The sequence below is a fragment of the Rutidosis leptorrhynchoides genome, chromosome 1 (genome assembly GCF_046630445.1).
Source record: "Rutidosis leptorrhynchoides isolate AG116_Rl617_1_P2 chromosome 1, CSIRO_AGI_Rlap_v1, whole genome shotgun sequence".
NCBI classification, from domain to species: domain Eukaryota; kingdom Viridiplantae; phylum Streptophyta; class Magnoliopsida; order Asterales; family Asteraceae; genus Rutidosis; species Rutidosis leptorrhynchoides.
Window position 1 is genome coordinate 489,534,922 of NC_092333.1, and position 18,641 is coordinate 489,553,562.

The 18,641-nt window shown below is 33.0% G+C and overlaps 1 protein-coding gene across 1 annotated transcript; it reads right to left on the reverse strand.

Annotated features, from left to right (window-relative positions):
• Positions 1-264: 264 nt before the first annotated feature.
• On the reverse strand, positions 265-18,581 carry LOC139840646 (uncharacterized). Its single transcript, XM_071830901.1, has 2 exons — positions 18,291-18,581; positions 265-783 (listed from the first exon to the last, which is right to left on the reverse strand). The coding sequence occupies exons 1-2, from the start codon at positions 18,579-18,581 to the stop codon at positions 265-267; spliced, it is 810 nt and encodes a 269-aa protein (XP_071687002.1).
• Positions 18,582-18,641: the final 60 nt, after the last annotated feature.

Sequence of the window (18,641 nt, forward strand, 5' to 3'; positions counted from 1 at the left end):
AGCTAGAGATCATCCCTTAAAAGGCAGGATGCACGTAACTGCTATCAAAATATGCGTTGAAACATAACCAAATGTTTCCATACAAAAATTAAATTTATTCATGACAAAATAAATAAAATCCAAAAGTCATAACCAAATGACAAACCATCACAACCAAAAAGAAATACTAATTGTCTTTGGAAATAAAGCAACATTTTAAGTAAACTAAAAAATGTAAGTGCTCATAGTACGGGGTGATCAATCCCATGTGCTGCAGTCTGACAATTATATATAGCATCTTTTCAAATTGGTTGCATGCCAAGTACGAGGTACTCGTTCTCCAGTTATTTCGGCTATGATATAAGATCTTGTAGCACTTGTGCCAATTATTTCATAGGGACCCTCCCAATTAGGCCCAAGCTTTCCAGTATTCTCTGCTCGGCTTGCCTCATTATTGCGCCATACATACTCTCCTACTTTGAATGACAACGGCTTGACGTGCTTATCATAATAATTAGAGATTTTCTGCTTGTTCATGGCTTCTTGTATAGCTGCAATTTCTTTACGCTCTTCTAGCATATCTAGGTTAGCGTGCAAGCCTTTACCATTGGTTGACTCATCAAAGCTTTGAACTCTCTTTGTGGGCACCAATATTTCTGCAGGGATAATAGCTTCAGTCCCATAAACCAAGCGGAAAGGAGTCTCACCTGTGCTATTCTTATGAGTAGTTCGATGCGCCCACAATACACATGGGAGCACATCGACCCATTCATTTCCATATAAGCCCAAGCATGCCTTTATCCCCTTAATAATATCCCGATTGGTTACTTCACATATCCCCTTAACAAACACTTAAAAATATATATATACATATATTTTTTTTTCTTTTTATATTTTTGTATTTTTAATATATATATATTATATATATATATATATATATATATATATATATATATATATATATATATATATATATATAATAAAATGTATTTTTACAAAAACAAATTAAAACTTAATAAAAATCTTTTTTTTTCTTTTTTTTATATATAGCGTTTCGCTTTCGGCGTTTAAGCAGTCCCCGGCAGCGGCGCCAAAAATACTTGATGTGCGTAGGGGTGTATACGAAATAGCTTATATTTTACTAGGAAATATTATTAAATACGATACAATTTTACACAAATTATTTATTTATTTATAGAGTGGATATACCTAAACCTTGCTACAACACTTATAGGCAGTGTACCTAATCGTACAGTAGTGTAGTTTTTAGTAAGTCTGGTTCGTTCCACAGAGAGCTAGCCAAGTTTAACGCTATATTTTTAAAACTAAATTTGTAAATATATAAATATATATATAAGTAGTATTATTATTATAAAAGGGGGTTTTTACCGTTTAATGACCGGTTTGTCGATTTTAAAACTTTAGTCGTAGTTAAAACCTAATGTAAAATATTAAAAATAAATATAACTTAATTTAAAGCGTAAAGTAAATGACAATAATTAAAGTGCGATAAATGACAATAAATAAAATTGCGATAATTAAAAAGTACGATAATTAAAAGTGCAATTAAATATAATGACAGTAAATAAAAGTGCGATGAAATATAAAATAAAAGAATTATGCTTATTTAAACTTCCATAATCATGATGTTTGACGTGTTGATTTTAGTTTATTACCATGGGTTAATTGTCCTTTGTCCTGGATTATTCAATATGTCCATCTGGTTTTTGTCCATAACAGTCTATCAGTCATAAATATAAAGTGGGAGTGTCCTCGTCAAATTATTCTTATATCCGAAGTCAAATATTCCAACTAATTGGGGACTTAAACTATAATTACACCAATTTTTCTTGTATATAATTCACCCCTGTTTTAATTAATCCATTAACTATTAATCCATTCCCGTGTCCGGTTAAATGAACGATTATTAGTACTTATAAATATCCCGCCCATCATGTCCGATCGAGTGTATGTGGTTATTTATAGGTACGTCCAATTGTAATTTTTATATTAAATTAACGAACTATCATTCAATTAAACAAATATAAAGATCATTAATAGCTCATAGTCTAATTTCCACAAGTGTCGTTCTTTTGTCCAAACCCCAATTATGGTACAAAGCCCAATAACCCCGTCTTTAATATTTTAGCTCAACATCATGATTACTTCGGTATTAAATAAGCATAATAATAGCTTAGCTACGAGACATTAATTTAAAAAGGTTGAACATAACTTACAATGATTAATAATAGCGTAGCGTTACACGGACAGGATTTCGACTTACACATTTACAACATTCGCTAACATACCCTTATTATTATTAAATTAAAATTAAAATTTATATATATATATATATATATATATATATATATATATATATATATATATATATATATATATATATATATATATATATATATATCGTAAGAGTGAGAGATAGATTAGAGAAAGGTGTAAAACATTCGACCAAAAACTGCGAAATTTGTAGATGTGGCCAGCCTTTTAGGCTCATGCAATCGCATGAAATATGGGCATCCTGGCCATGCGATCGCATGGCTAGCTGGATCAGCTCACATGTTCTTATTTTCTAGTTTGCCGACGTTTTTATTAAATAATATAATATATATATAATTTTAAGAATTAATTATATATTTTATTATATTCATGTGCATAGTTTACTTTTAATTTTTAGTCCGTTGCGTCGAGCGCTGAGAGTTGACTCTGGTCCCGGTTCCGGATTTTCGAACGTCCTTGCGTACTATTTAATATCTTGTACTTTGTGTTTTGCGTCTTGTACTCTTGTAATTTTGAGACGTTTCTCATCAATAATTTGAACCACTTTGATTGTACTTTGTACTTTTTAGATTTTTGGTCGTTTGCGTCTTCAAATCGTCGAATCTGTCTTTTGTCTTCACCTTTTATTATTTAAACGAATATCACTTGTAAATAGAACAATTGCAACTAAAAGCTTGTCTTTCTTGAGGGATAATGCTATGAAATATATGTTCGTTTTTAGCATTATCAAATATTCCCACACTTGAGCGTTACTTGTCCTCAAGAAATATAGTCTTGAAATAAAAATACTAGAATCACTTCTTTATTCTTCACACTTTGTACATCAGTGATTTTAATACGGCGGTATGAACAATGATAGTAACGTTGTGGTTTACAGTCCCACATGACTATAAAAATTTAGATCCTTTTAGGAAATTGGATCTTTATGAAAACATTTGATCTTTTGAAAATTCAATCCTGCTTTTACCCTAGATAAGTTTTCCGGAATAACCCTTCACCAGTGTTTGCAAATTGTTTTTGTGGGTTTCAGATTTGAAAATTTTAGCTCAAAACTTGCAGTTTTGTGTCACCCACTTGCTAACCTTGTATTAGGAAAGCAACACGTCCAGTATACTTGCTCCGTATATTACCTTTCGGTAAACTACCGTCCGGTTGTAAAGGAAAGTGTTGAACAAGCAACTGTTAAGGCAATGTCCCGTGACATGCTTTTAATTATGGTCTATAACGTGTCGGATGCAATCACTATCCTTTGTAGGAGCAATAGTAAAGATCACCCTATAGTTTTTCGGTCTGGCACAAGCTCCTGTCTTTGACCATGCTATGCAACCACCGTTCTTACGGTTGACACCCGATTTGGTTCAGGTGACCTAATGAATTCCAGGTGAATTCCTAGGATTTTACGTTCAATGGTAATGAACGCATTGAAAATAGGTTTTCAGAAAGAAAAAAAATCGGTTTGTAATTTGATTAAAATATTTTCTCGTTCAAGCTCGAGTTTAGATATCATCGAATTCCATGAGTTTGTAATTCTCAATCTTTAAAAGTCAATCTCAAGGATTGAGTAATATCAGTTTTAAAAGCTGATTTTTAATCTTTAAGGAGATTATCCTTTCTGGGGATCTGATTCATTAGTCTTATAAGCTAATTTGCATGGTGCCCCCCATTGTACGAGACAGATCCTCTCATGGTTAGGATAAGTCTGACCACTTGGCGACCCTGTTTGATGCTGAGGTCCGTGGATTCCTACTGATTTTAGAGATGAATTTTCTAGATTTTTCGTCAACCTACAGCTGGTCTGGACGACAACTTCTTGACCTAAATCAAGAAGCGCGTGTCTTTTTTAGAAGACTTTACTTCCTTTTAATGATGGAATTGATTCATCGTGTAGATCCAACTTTTCTTTCAAAAGTATTACAGTAAACCGGGTAAAACAGTTAATTTAGTTCAAAACAAAAGCACCTGCAATATACTTTACAGAAACATGTGATAGATACTTTTTAATTGAATAACTTGGTACATTCTCCCCACACTTGGCTTTTTTCATGCGTCTTTTTATATCTTAATAAATAAATTCAAGCGTTTTAGTTGTTTCTCAATTTATGTCCTTTTCGAGGTAACGACAATTTCGGTGTTAACACCTCATAAATATGTATAAACATGATTTGAGTTCATTTAATTGAAAATTTTGAAAAATTTTACTAGAATTGGGTAGTCAGTATATAAGACTAGGGCTATTCTTTATTATCAGAGAGCACTAGATTCTAATACAACTGCTGCGTTACTAGTATTTTTAATGGTAACCAAGTGTATAAGTCCAAAATTTTAAAAATCTGAAAGAATTTAACCCCTTCCCACACTTAAGATCTTGCAATGCCCTCATTTGTAAGAAATCAGTACAATTTAAATTATTCAGGGTGATTAGCGTAGAAAAATGATTAAATTTTACCAAAGTTTTCAAACATATTGGCGTTTGTTTGCTGAATGATAAATGGTGCACATCATTTGTTCATTCCATCTTGTTGTTACATCTCATTTGTTTTTCGTTTTGTCGTCAAAATTAGTAGCTTTTGCTGAATTTAATGCCAATCTTTGAAAATGCGTTGTTTTACCCTGTTGTGTACAATTGACAATATACATACATACAAATAATAACATGCATGGTAATTTGAAATGGGACTTAAACATCCCACTTTCAAATCAAATATGAAATATTAGTACAAAATAATAAAAATATTAAACATTACATTAAAAGTATCACAATTTTATATGCTTAAACATAAATAAATAAAAAATAATAAAAAAATAAAAATCATAGAAATCACCAACGGAACTATATCAATCTGGATAGGGGTTCCAGTTCATGTCGTCGGGCGGGTTCCATGGTTGGTTATAGGTGTACTGATAGGCCTGGTTAGGGTCGTAGAGAGTAAATGGTGGTCGCATGTCGGGCTGGTGTGGAGGATAATAAGCAGATCGGGTCGGTCCGTAGTTATTTGGTACCTGAGTTGATAGCTGGTTCATGATCTGATGCTGATGATAGTGCCATTTATCATGATGTCGTTGCCTAGAATGCTCGTACACATTCTCGGCGTGCCAATGCTCGAACTGACTAAATCTACCCTCGTTTGTCATTTCTACCTCATCTATACGCTGGTAGACGTAAGTCATAGCCTCCATAATGACATCCCTAATGTCATCCGGTTCCTCCATTTCCTCATCTGAACCTCTCTCTACCTGTGGATGACGACCATCATATGGTACTGCCTGATTGCGTCTGCTCTTTAATACCTTTGCACCCTGATAGACCTTTAATCCTAAAGTATCAACCTGTGCCCTACACACCATCAGTGGACCCCCTTGATCCCTATCTACACCCAAATACTCTCCAATGAGAGTAACAAAAATACCTCCTCCTATTATTCCCCCGTCCTATATTCCTACCACTATTTTGGATAGATAAAAACCAACACAGTAGGGGATATTAACAAAGCTGCTAGTGTTTCGAATACACTTAAGGTAAAATAAGTCGTGTAAGGTCATCTTCTCCTTGTTTTTACCTCTTTGTGTAATCGAATTAGCTAAAAATCTATGTATAATACGTAGCTCTGCTTTGTTAATATATAAATAGGAGTGTCTTCCTCCCAGCGAAAAAACATTATAATTTGACATACGCCTCCAGATGGCGTCCGCGTCAAAATTCCTATCTACCCGCTCCCCATGATAAATCAAATTTGTACAATCGGGTAGTAGTAATTCACCGGGAGTGTAAATCTGTAAATCCCTGGCCATGTCCAGCATGGACATCCTGTACATCCTACGGCCAAGTAAAAATCTAAGAAAACTTCTATCATCTAACATAACTACATCCGCATTAAGTGATATAGTACTCATAAGCTCAACACACCACTCTTTATATACAGGCCTACGAATGGTGAATAAATGTTCCCAATCGGGAAAAGGAGAGCTACCATACCTTTGGATCAGATGCTGTCTAACTGAGTTAACTAGTTGGACCCTTTCCAAAGGCTCCCAATCGATTACCCTCGGTACATCTACATTTTTCGTTACCAGTTTAAATTTGTTACTTTGGTACGTCGGGTAATCTCTCCAACTTCGATCAAATCTCAAATTGGGATGCAACTATTCTTCATGAATCGTTGGGTGTTCTACTATCGGATGAATCGGAAAAATTATGTAGGCATTAACATATTCTTGTTGCGGATCATAATATGGTACATGTTGATCATGTTGTTGTTGTTCCTGTTGTTGCTCCGGTTCATATTGCATTTCTGGTTCAGGTTCTGGAGCAGGTTGCCTAGATGATGATGATGCACCATCAGTATCTGTAAATCTCTGCAAAACACATTAAACACAAAATTTATGCATCCAAATATGCATTATTGTTAGCAAAATAACAACTTGAAACAATTACAATAACATGTTTAATCAAAATTAAACTTATACACATTTTTACAATTTTAACAATTCTACACTTTTTCAAATAAGCATATATGAAAATGTTTACAAAGTTCATAAGCATTCAACCCAAATAACATGTTAAAATAACCACTACTAGCAATTAAACAAGTTTCAAATGGCATTTACATCAATTTAATCAAGTTCATGAATTTTAGACCTAAAAAGTCCACTTTAATTCTCAAAAATCATGTTTAGGATCAAAGTTTAGATCATTTAGCTACCTAAACATGTTACACTACTTAATTTAGCAATAATTCATGACAAAAATCGACCATAACCTGTTTATATCAAAATGCCCCAAATTACTCAAGAACACAAACCCTAGATTTCTAAAAATTTTGAAGTTTTTGGCTTCAAATCATGTTAAATAGCATCAATCTATGTTATACATGCATAATATACTAACAATTTAACTCTAATTCCACTAGAAATTAACAAAATCAAATTAGGTAAATTATAGCTCAAGAACACTAAAAATCAAATTTAAAGAGTTTAGGGGATGTAATTGTTACCTTTCTTGAGAAACTTCTTAATAAATTCATGATTAGAGCGGATTATAGCAAGAAATTTGATTGATTTTGGTGAAAAATTGGTGAAATTTGAGAGAGTTTGGGGAGTATTTGCGTATTGTGTGTGTATTGTGATGAAGACAGAACAGGTCGATGGAATTTTGTATCTGGCCAGTTTTTCAACTCCAATGGATCGCATGGTTTTTGTGAAGGAACCACATGCGATCGCATGGGGTCTGATATATATATATTTTTTTATATAAAAATCTTATACTTTTAAAACAAATAATTAATTAAAAATTTTATTTTTTTTAGGATGAGGGCGTTTCGGATCGTTGCCCTAGTCCGTCCCTTGACAAAATTTTAAAATTTGTCACTTTTTAAGCGCGGTTTTAAAAGCAAAGATTTTTGGGTTTTTTAAATGTTGTTGGCATACTTTAATTCAAATAAGATTAAAAATAATGATAATAAAATTTCTCGTCCCTCCCTTGGGTAAAGCAATTTCGGTTCAACGACCTAGTTTTCAACTCACGACGAATTTTAGAAATCATATTTTTAACTCAATGAAATAAAGTAAATTTTTGTTTTTAAATTCACACCAAACTTAAATTTAAAATGCATAAAATTAAAAATTCATATAAATATTATTAATATTTTTATACATACAAACTTATATTAAAAATATTAAATTTTCAAATATTTACAAACTTAAATATATTGATTTTAAAAAGTTTACAATATTAATTTAATATTTATATATTAATTTTAAAAACAAGGTAAAAATTAAAATAAAAAATCTTTTTGGTCTTTTATCCCACTTTAATCAATCAAATATTATCAAAAATATACGCCCCTCTTTTCGGTAAAGTAATTTCGGTTCCATAACTTAGTTTTACTCCTGATGAATTTTTGAAATATTTTGGGTTGATTGATTAAAGATATTTATACCTTAAGAATAAACGGTAAATTTCGCAGTGATGTAATAAATTTTTGTATGATATCAATATTTTCGATTACGCATACCTAATTTTATTGAATACCAATTTAATACTTTATAGCGAACGATTCAGCGTTTATTATCAAAAGGTTAAAAGCAATAAATAAAAAAAAACTGTACATACTTACCTGTGAGATAGAATTCTCAGAGACCTGCTTTAGCCGACTCATAAGAGAGTCGTGTGATTTGGTTCTTCATAGGTACGTAAGCGTAACCTCGATTCTTCAATATCTTTTCTTCTAAACATATGAACGGTCCTTCTCTGCATAGAGTAACAAATTCGGTATTTGAATATGTTTGATTATTTGAACATTTACCTTCGTGTAACCATTTTCCGTATTTATAAAATCTTTCAAGGTGTCGTGCTCTTCTTTTTGTTGCGGATTTTGATTTTCCTTTACCAAAATGTATCTGATGATGATCTTTCCTGAGTTCTTTTCTTATTCCGTCCATTTTTTCTCTTATGAATGATATCAGTTCACTCGGAAGTGTGTCATTATTACGTTTAGTAATCATAGCGTGTAGCATTAGACCATGGTTCAGATCAAAGGAATTCTTCATCTCGTAAAACCTAAAAAAAAAAAAAAAAATCAGAATGGATGGAGAAGACTAGTTCTTTAGGGTCTGCTAGGGAAAGACCATGCGGATTCCATTTTCGAGAACTACACGAAAACAGAAAATCTAACTCTAACAGAAATATATATTACCCTAAAAAGATTCGAAACTTCCCACACTTAGTTAGCTGTGGTATCGAAATTGTGATTAACTTCATCTTCAACTTCCATCGGAATATCTATGTAATGTTTAACTCTGTGACCATTAACTTTAAATTCAATCCCATTTGAATTTATTAATTCTACTGTTCCGTATGAGAAAACTCTTTTGACTATGAATGGTCTAGACCATCTTGATTTCAATTTTCCAGAAAATAACTTGAATCGGGAATTGAAAAGAAGAACTCTGTCTCCTTTTTTAAATTCTTTTGAACTTTTGATTCTTTTCTCATGCCATTTCTTCGTTCTTTCCTTATAGATTAACGAATTTTTGTATGCTTCATGTCTTAATTCTTCTAATTCGTTTAGTTGACTTAACCGTAGACGTCCGGCTTCATGTAAATCAAGATTACATGTCTTCAAAGCCCAAAATGCTTTATGTTCAATTTCTACTGGAAGATGGCATGCTTTTCCGTAAACGAGTTTAAAAGGTGTGATTCCAATTGGAATTTTATAGGTTGTTCTAAAAGCCCAGAGTGCATCCTCCAATTTCATGGACCATTCCTTCGAATTAGATCCTACGGTTTTCTCTAAAATATGTTTTAATGCTCGGTTGGTATTTTCAACTTGTCCACTTGTTTGTGGATGATAAGCGGTTGAGATTTTATGAGTTACTCCATATCTTTTGAGAACTTTCTCAAGTTGATTATTACAAATATGAGTACCCCGATCACTTATTAAAGCTTTTGGTGTTCCGAACCTTGCAAATAGACGTTTTAAGAAGTTGACTACAACTTGTGCATCGTTAGTTGGGAGAGCTTGTGCTTCCGCCCATTTAGATACATAATCAATAGCAACGAGAATGTAGAGATTATTATGAGATTTTGGAAATGGACCCATAAAGTCAATACCCCAAATGTCAAATACTTCACATACTTGAATGACATTTTGTGGCATTTCATCACGTTGACTTATTTTTCCGGCCCTTTGACAAGCATCACCGGATTTGCAAAGAAGGTGTGCGTCTTTGAAAATTGTAGGCCAATAGAACCCAGCATCGTAAACTTTTCTTGCTGTGAGTTGAGGCCCATAATGCCCTCTGTTGGTCCTGTGTGACAATGGTTTAAGATTTGACTAGCTTTATCTCCGAATACGCATCAGCGTATTATTCCATCGGGACAACTTTTAAACAAATGTGGATCTTCCCAGAAATAGTGTTTTATATCACTAAAGAATTTCTTTCGTTTTTGGTAGGATAACCCTTTTTCAAGAAATCCACATACAAAGTAGTTTGCATAGTCTGCAAACCATGAAATTTTATTATAATCTATCTTCAATAGATATTCATCAGGAAATTTATCTTGTATGGCAGATTCATTTAGAACTTCTAATTCAGGATTTTCAAGACGAGAAAGATGATTAGCGGCGAGATTTTCTGCTCCCTTTTTGTCTCGGATTTCAATATCGAACTCTTGTAAGAGTAAGATCCAACGGATTAATCGTGGTTTGGTATCTTGTTTTAAAAATAGGTATCTAAGAGCAGAATGGTCGGTATAGACCACCGTTTTTGCTAGAACGAGATATGAACGAAATTTGTCAAAAGCAAAGACAATAGCAAGGAGTTCTTTTTCAGTAGTTGTGTAATTTGTTTGTGCTCCTTGTAACGTCTTACTAGTATAATAAATAGGTTGAAATCGTTTTTCAATCCTTTGTCCTAAAATGGCTCCCATTGCAAAATCACTTGCATCGCACATGAGTTCAAATGGTAGATTCCAATTTAGAGTTATCATGATCGGCGCATTAGTGAGTTTTTCTTTAAAAATATTAAAAGATTTGATGCATTCATCTGAAAAGATGAATGGAGCATCCTTTTCTAGGAGTTTATTCATCGGAGTGGCAATTTTAGAAAAATCTTTTATGAAACGTCGGTAAAAACCGGCATGCCCTGGAAAACTCCTAACTCCTCTAACATTGGTGGGATGTGGAAGTTTAGCAATTACATCTACTTTAGCTCTATTCACTTCAATTCCTTCCTTTGAAATTTTGTGACCAAGAACGATGCCTTCTTTAACCAAGAAATGGCATTTCTTCCAATTAAGCACTAGATTTGATTGTTCGCATCTAATAAGCATTTGTTCAAGATTAACTAGACATGTTTCAAAAGTATCACCGAAGACTGAAAAGTCATCCATGAAAACTTCCATGCATTCTTCTATCATGTCATGAAAAATCGCCATTATGCACCTTTGAAAGGTTGCAGGGGCGTTGCAAAGTCCAAATGGCATGCGTTTGTAAGCAAAAGTACCATAAGGGCACGTGAACGTGGTTTTCTCTTGGTCCTCGGGTGCTATTGGAATTTGAAAGTATCCGGAAAAACCGTCAAGAAAACAATAGTAACTATTTCTGGCTAATCTTTCTAACATTTGATCAATGAATGGTAAGGGAAAGTGATATTTTCTGGTGGCGTCATTTAATTTTCTATAATCAATACAAACACGCCATCCTGTTACAATCCTAGTAAGAATAAGCTCATTTTTTTTCATTTGTGATGACAGTCATGCCACCCTTCTTAGGTACACATTGAACTGGGCTTACCCATGGACTATCAGAGATTGGATAAATTAATCCTGCATCAAGCAGTTTAATAATTTCTTTCTTAACAACATCTTGCATATTAGGATTTAGTCTTCGTTGGCGTTGCACATATGTTTTATGACCTTCTTCCATCAGGATTTTATGTGTGCAATACGAAGGACTTATTCCTTTAATATCATGAATCTTCCATGCAATAGCTGGTTTATGAGCTTTTAGCACAGAAATAAGTCGAGATTTTTCATTTTCAGTAAGAGAAGACGATATTATTACAGGTAATTTAGATTCACCATGTAAATAAGCATATTCCAAATGGTTTGGAAGTGGCTTTAACTCTAATGTCGGTGGTTCTTCTATCGATGATTTGTATCGATATCTGTCTTCTTCTTTTAGCATTTAAAGTTCTTCTATTGTTGGTTCGTATTCATTAGCCATGAGTGCGGCTAACATTTCAGCTTCATCAATTGGTTCTGTTCCTTCTCCTAAAGAACATTCTCCTGTTCCTTGTAATTCTGGAAATTCTTCTAACAATTCTGCATGTGAATCTATAGTTTGAATATAATAACTTGTATCATCTGCAGATTGCGGTTGTTGCATGGCTCTATCAACAGAAAAGGTAACACTCTCGTCCTCTATACTTAGGGTCAGTTTCTTACCAAACACATCTATTATTGCTTTAGCCGTGTTTAAGAATGGTCTTCCTAATATGAGAGGAACTCGAGAATCTTCTTCCATGTCCAGAATAACAAAATCTACTGGAAATACTAAAGTACCAACTTTAACTAGCATGTTTTCCATTATCCCTCTAGGATATTTTACTGATCGATCGGCTAGTTGTATGCTTATTCGTGTTGGTTTCAATTCTCCAAGGTCTAGTTTAGCGTATAATGAATACGACATTAAATTTATACTAGCACCTAAATCTGCCAATGCTTCTATTGAACTAAGACTACCCAGAAAACATGGAATTGTGAAACTTCCTGGATCAGATAATTTTTCTGGTATCTTATTCAACAGCACTGCAGAACAATTAGCATTCATAGTAACACATTTTCTTTCTATTTGTGATTAGATCTTTCAGAAATTTAGCATATCTTGCCATTCCTGATATCACATCAATGAAAGAAAGATTAACATTTATTTGTTTAAACATATCCAAGAATTTAGATTGCTCGGCTTCAAGTCTTTCTTTTCTCATTTTACTTGGGTAAGGAAGTGGTGGTTGGTATGGTTTAATATAAGGTTTTGCCTTAACTGTATTCTCTTCATTAACCTTTTCAACTACCGGTTCTGTTTCCTTATCTTGCTCAGGTTGCGGTGCCCGTGTAGTAGGAATAGAGTCATCAGAAATTACAGGAATTTCAGGTGGTTTAAGTGTAATACCACTTCTCGTGGTAATGGCTTAAGCTGTTTCATACCGAGGGTTAGCATTTGTATCACTAGGTAAACTTCCCGGTTTTCTTTCACCTATTAACCTTGCTAGGTTACTTACTTCTTGTTCCAAATTTTGAATAGAAGCTTTTTAATTTCTAAATGCTTGAGCATTTTGTTCATTCGTTTGTTTCTGAGATGTGAAAAATTGAGTTTGAGATTCAACTAGCTTCTACATCATGTCTTCTAAATTTGGCTTTTTATCATTGGTTTGCGGTGGTTTGTTTTGAAAAATAGGTCTTTGCTGATTGTAAGTATTATTGGATACTTGTTGATTGCTAGGACGTTGTTGGTTGTTGTATGGAACATTTCAGTTATAATTCTGATTTTGATTGTAGATTGGTCTTGGCGGTTGATAATTATTCTGATAATTATTTCCAGGCCTTTGGTTCATGTATGAAACATTCTCTCTTTATTCCATTGTTTGTTCAATACTGAGACAATCTTTTGTCAAACGTGGTCCTCCACACTGCTCACAACTAATTCGTATTGAGTGAATATCTTTAGTCATCTTTTCCATTCGTCTCTCGACAGCATCTATCTTTGCAGAAATGGAATCAAAGTCATGGCTAGAATCGGCTCTAGCTGCTTTAGATGATCTAACGATATCTTTTTCTTGATGCCACTCATGTGAGTGGGAAGCAGTGTTATCAATAATTTTGTAAGCTTCAGTTGCTGTTTTCTTCATAATGGAACCACCAGTTGCTATATCGATGTCTTTTCGTGTAGTGATGTCGCATCCTTGGTAAAATATTTGTACTATTTGATAAGTGTCTAAACCATGTTACGGACATCCTCTCAATAACTTTTCAAATCTTGTCCACGCCTCATATAGAGTTTCATTTGGCTTTTGAGTGAACGTAACAATTTCTCCTTGAAGTCTCACGGTTTAGATGCCGGAAAGAATTGTTTAAGAAAATTTTCAACTAAAACATCCCATGTATCAATCGCCCCTTCAGGTAATGATTCTAACCAATCTTTGGCTTCTCCCTTTAAAGTCCAGGGAAATAACATGAGATATATCTGTTCATCCTCCACTTCTCGGATTTTTAATAGAGTACAGATCCTATTAAAAGTTCGAAGATGTTCGTTTGGATCTTCCTTCGGCGCACCACTAAATTGGCATTGATTAGTTACCATGTGTAGGATTTGTCCTTTAATTTCATAATCTGGCGCATTAATGTCTGGTTGAGTAATTGCATGACCTTGGCCAGTGTGTTTAGCTCTCATTCGGTCTTCCATACTTAGAGGTTCCAGATTTTCCATGATTGAATTTGTTGAATCTGAATCACTAAGGGATTCTGATTTAATGGTTTCTTCCTCGACAATCTCTGGATGAGTGATTTGTGGTTCAGGAGGAATGATTAGTGGTTCAGGATCTCTGAATTGTCCCTGAATATCCTCCGGATTCTCAATTGTAAGGTCGAGTTCAAAAAATGGATTATCGGAAATTTGAATTGGAGTACTTGGTTGACTGGATGACGATTCTAAAGAAAAATCAACGACGACAATATTGGCTAGATGTCTTGATCGAGTTATAGGTGGTGAACGTATAAAAGGTGGTGAACGTTTTGCTCAGTGCATTCACTGAATATCCTATTAGTTATAAAAGATAAAAATTATATAAGTTATCAAATTAATAGACTTTTCTAATTTTGCCCACGTTTCGAATAGCCAATAGATGCAGCAGGTAGTCAGGACCCTTTAAATCGGAAGCCCACAACTCGCCACTAACAAATCCAACTATTACTACGAACCAGAAAATTTTAGATGTCTATCAATTTAACTACTTAAAATAATTTTTCGTCAAAATTTAAAGAAATTTTAGAGAAGAAATAGAAAATTATATGTCCTAAAAACTAGAGCGTCGAGAAATAAGAAAGAAAAAGAGCGCGTCGGAAAACGTCGAAAAATAAAAGTTCGAAAAAATAATAAAAAGAACGTAGCGCGTCGAAACTTAAGAGTCTAAAAACTAAGAATTAAAAGTTGCGTCTAAAGGTATTAAAGCTTAAAGAAATTCTATATCCAAAACGCCAATAACTTTAAAAAGTACTAAAATCTTAAAACGGCGTCGCAAAATTCTAAAGCATCTAAATCTTAGTCTAAAGAAAAAGCATTTAAGGGATTTTACGGCAAAGCCTAAAAATCTAGAAATAAAAATAACTATGGCAAAAACTATATTAAAACTAATTACGAGCGAAAAACATATAAATTATGAATTAACGATAAAAATATTCAAAATGTAAAAATAAGCTTAAAGTTATAAAAATACATTTTTTTATAAAATTATTATTTTTATATTATTTATATAAAAGTATTAGTTTTATATATTTAATTAAACTTAATAAAAATAATTAAAATTAAAAATAAAACTAAATTAAACTAATTATTATTTTAATTAACCCTAATTCTAAATTAATTAATAATAATTATATATAAATTAAACCCTAATTCGATTTAACTTAGGTACCAGGCCTGTCAAATCACTCCATGCGATCGCATGGAGTGCTAGTTAAAATTTCATGCGGTCGCATGAAATAGGAAACCGGGCCAGAAGTCTGGGCTGCAACAGTGTCAGGCCCGTATACTTTTTTTATATTTTTTTTCTGTTTTTAATTTTCTGTTTTATAATTATATAAAGTATTTATATAAAATAAATAAAAACTTATATTTTTACAAACTAAAATAGAAATAGAAATATTTTATAATTTTATATATTTTAAACAAACTCTTAAAAATATATATATACATATATTTTTTTTCTTTTTATATTTTTGTATTTTTAATATTTAAAACGTATTTTTACAAAAAGAAATTAAAACTTAATAAAATCTTTTTTTTCTTTTTTTTATATATAGCGTTTCGCTTTCGGCGTTTAAGCAGTCCCCGGCAGCGGCGCCAAAAATACTTGATGTGCGTAGGGGTGTATACTAAATAGCTTATATTTTACTAGGAAATATTATTAAATACGATACAATTTTACACAAGTAATTTATTTATTTATAGAGTGGATATACCTAAACCTTGCTATAACACTTATAGGCAGTGTACCTAATCTTACAGTAGTGTAGTTTTTAGTAAGTCTGGTTCGTTCCACAGGAAGCTAGCCAAGTTTAACGCTATATTTTTAAAACTAAATTTATAAATATATAAATATATATATAAGTAGTATTATTATTATTATAAAAAGGGGTTTTTACCGTTTAATGACCGGTTTGTCGATTTTAAAACTTTAGTCGCAGTTAAAACCTAATGTAAAATATTAAAAATAAATATAACTTAATTTAAAGCGTAAAGTAAATGACAATAATTAAAGTGCGATACATTAAAATGCGATAAAATGACAATAAATAAAATTGCGATAATTAAAAAGTACGATAATTAAAAGTGCAATTAAATATAATGACAGTAAATAAAAGTGCGATGAAATATAAAATAAAGGAATTATGCTTATTTAAACTTCCATAATCATGATGTTTGACGTGTTGATTTTAGTTTATTACCATGGGTTAATTGTCTTTTGTCCTGGATTATTCAATATGTCCATCTGGTTTTTGTCCATAACAGTCCATCAGTCATAAATATAAAGTGCGATTGTCCTCGTCAAATTATTCTTATATCCGAAGTCAAATATTACAACTAATTGGGGACTTAAACTATAATTACACCAATTTTTCTTGTATATAATTCACCCCTGTTTTAATAAATCCATTAACTATTAATCCGTTCCCATGTCCGGTTAAATGAACGATTATTAGTACTTATAAATATCCCGCCCATCGTGTCCGATCGAGTGTATGTGGTTATTTATATGTACGTTCAATTGTAATTTTTATATTAAATTAACGAACTATCATTCAATTAAATAAATATAAAGATCATTAATAGCCCATAGTCCTATTTCCACAAGTGTCGTTCTTTTGTCCAAACCCCAATTATGGTACAAAGCTCAATAACCCCGTCTTTAATATTTTAGCCCAACATCACGATTACTTTGGTATTAAATAAGCATAATAATAACTTAGCTACGAGACATTAATTTAAAAAGTTTAAACATAACTTACAATGATTAATAATAGCGTAGCGTTACACGGACAGGATTTCGACTTACACACTTACAACATTCGCTAACATACCCTTATTATTATTAAATTAAAATTAAAATCAAAATTATAAATTTTATATATATATATATATATATATATATATATATGTATATATCGTAAGAGTGAGAGATAGATTAGAGAAAGGTGTAAAACATTCGACCAAAAACTGCGAAATTTATAGATGTGGCCAGCCTTTTAGGCTCATGTGATCGCATGAAATATGGGCATCCTGGCCATGCGATTGCATGACCAGCTGGATCAGCTCACATGTTCTTGTTTTCTAGTTTGCCGACGTTTTTATTAAATAATATAATATATATATAATTTTAAGAATTAATTATATATTATATTATATTCATGTGCATGTGCATAGTTGACTTGTAATTTTTAGTCCCTTGCGTCAAGCATTGAGAGTTGACTCTGGTCCCGGTTCCGAATTTTCGAACGTCCTTGCGTACTATTTAATATCTTGTACTTTGTGTTTTGCGTCTTGTACTCTTGTACTTTTGAGACGTTTCTCATCAATAATTTGAACCACTTTGATTGTACTTTGTACTTTTTAGCTTTTTGGTCGTTTGCGTCTTCAAATCTTTGAATCTGTCTTTTGTCTTCACCTTTTATTATTTAAACGAATATCACTTGTAGATAGAACAATTGCAACTAAAAGCTTGTCTTTCTTGAGGGATAATGTTATGAAATATATGTTCGTTTTTAGCATTATCACTACCACCAAGAATTTGATTCCCCCCGAGTAATCAATGATTGCATTAATACTATGAAAGCGCGTAATTAGCAAAGTATTATTCAGATAAATTATTCCACGCGTACCTGAGCACGAGGTAATTAGGTCGACAATGTCGATGGCCCACTTGCAAAATGGCCAAGCTGCCGTTATTGGTATCATAGGATGTCACGGTGCTCTGCTGATGGGCACATGTTGTTGACATGATTGACTTGTTCTCACGACCTCAGCTGCGTCTTTGTGAATGGTGGGACATTAATGCCCAATGCGCATAACCTTTGCGGCTATAGTTCGATAGTCGAAGTGCAAAGCGCAATACCCTTCATGAATTTCTATGAGCACTTCTTTCGCTTAATTTGGACCAATACATAGCAGGCTCGGTCCAAAGAACGACTTTCTGTAAAGAGCTCCATCCAACAAAATGTACATGGGTGCTTTCATGCGTACCTTTCTTGCTTCCTTTTTGTCTGTAGAGAGCATTCCTTCTACTAAAAACTTAAGTATAGGTGTCATACAGTTTGGGCTTTCCTCCTCAATGGGTGCGACAGTAGACTTCTCATCAATAGATTTCTGCGTCAGTTCTTCCACCCACACATTTTTGCGCAAGTGATCGAAAGCTAGAGCAGCCAACTTGCTAAGCGCATCTGCTTTCTTATTCTGACCCCTAGGCACCTGCGTTAGTCTGAACACATCGAACTCTTCTATCATCTTTTGTACAAGTTCTAGGTAGCTTTGCATAGTGGTATCATGCGCCTCAAACAACCCATTAACTTGATTTACCACGAGTTGCGAGTCAAC